This window comes from Vollenhovia emeryi, unplaced genomic scaffold (genome assembly GCF_000949405.1).
Source record: "Vollenhovia emeryi isolate VEMERY1.0 unplaced genomic scaffold, V.emery_V1.0 DF942152.1, whole genome shotgun sequence".
NCBI classification, from domain to species: Eukaryota; Metazoa; Arthropoda; class Insecta; order Hymenoptera; family Formicidae; genus Vollenhovia; species Vollenhovia emeryi.
Window position 1 is genome coordinate 2,203 of NW_011964214.1, and position 1,019 is coordinate 3,221.

A 1,019-nucleotide genomic window follows, 5' to 3' on the forward strand; every position below is an offset into this window, starting at 1 on the left:
CGGATCGACGCCGTTTTCATCCGGGGAACTGGTGTGTCTCGCGACTAGTAATTGACGCCGCCCGCGAGCGCGTCTGGCGCCCAACTTGGCCGTGTTAGCGCCCGTTCCGGGGATTCGCCCGGAACAGCGACGGCAGCGTATCGTTCGCGTGAGCCGCCTCTTTCTTCGTCGCGCTCGGCGAATACCGAAAAACGCGTGACAGTGTATATGACCCTCAAAAACAATCGTTTTTAATGGTCAAGATACCAACCTAACTATTTAGGGCCTTAAAAGTCCCCAAATTGAAACTTCGATTTTGGGGGTTTTGACCACGTTTTTGGCAATTGGGACCACTGTGCGGCGGCGTCATCGGGCCGTATTTTTTCAAGGACATTTTGGACAACACGGTGACTGTGACTGGTGAGCGCTACCGAGAGATGTTGAATGAGTTTTTATTGCCGGAATTGGACGAGCAGGGTCTGGAAGACATATGGTTTCAACAAGACGGTGCCACCGCACACACAGCCCGAGCGACGATGGACATTCTGAAGGAGACATTTCCGGGCCGCCTCATATCGCATTTCGGCGATATGCACTGGCCCGCAAGATCGCCCGATTTGACTGTTCCTGACTTTTTTCTTTGGGGTTTTTTGAAGTCGCGGGTCTATGCGAACAAGCCACAGGCTCTGGCAGCCCTTAAAGAGAACATCCGACATGAAGCGGCCAACATATCGCCCGACGTTCTCAAAAAAGCCATGGAAAATGCTATAAAAAGGGCCCAAATGGTAATCAACAATGGCGTCGGTCACTTGACCGATATCATTTTCAAATCTTGATGTAATAAAACTTAAAAGACCAAATAATGTTTTAAAGAAAATCGCATCGAAATATTTCGTTTCATTTACAAATTATAACCAAACAACATCGGATGATTACTTTTGGCCCACCTTGTATATGCATGTGTCGCATGCAGTATGCTCCCATACTTTCGCAGATCGTCTTCCGTGTATACTTTATCATTTGGAATTCTCTTGAAAATT

General features: G+C 47.9%; 1 protein-coding gene across 1 annotated transcript; it reads left to right on the top strand.

The window, feature by feature from the left end:
• Positions 1-398: 398 nt before the first annotated feature.
• Positions 399-815, top strand: LOC105569928. The gene has a single exon (XM_012026793.1). The coding sequence runs from the start codon at positions 417-419 to the stop codon at positions 813-815; it is 399 nt and encodes a 132-aa protein (XP_011882183.1). The 5' UTR covers positions 399-416.
• Positions 816-1,019: the final 204 nt, after the last annotated feature.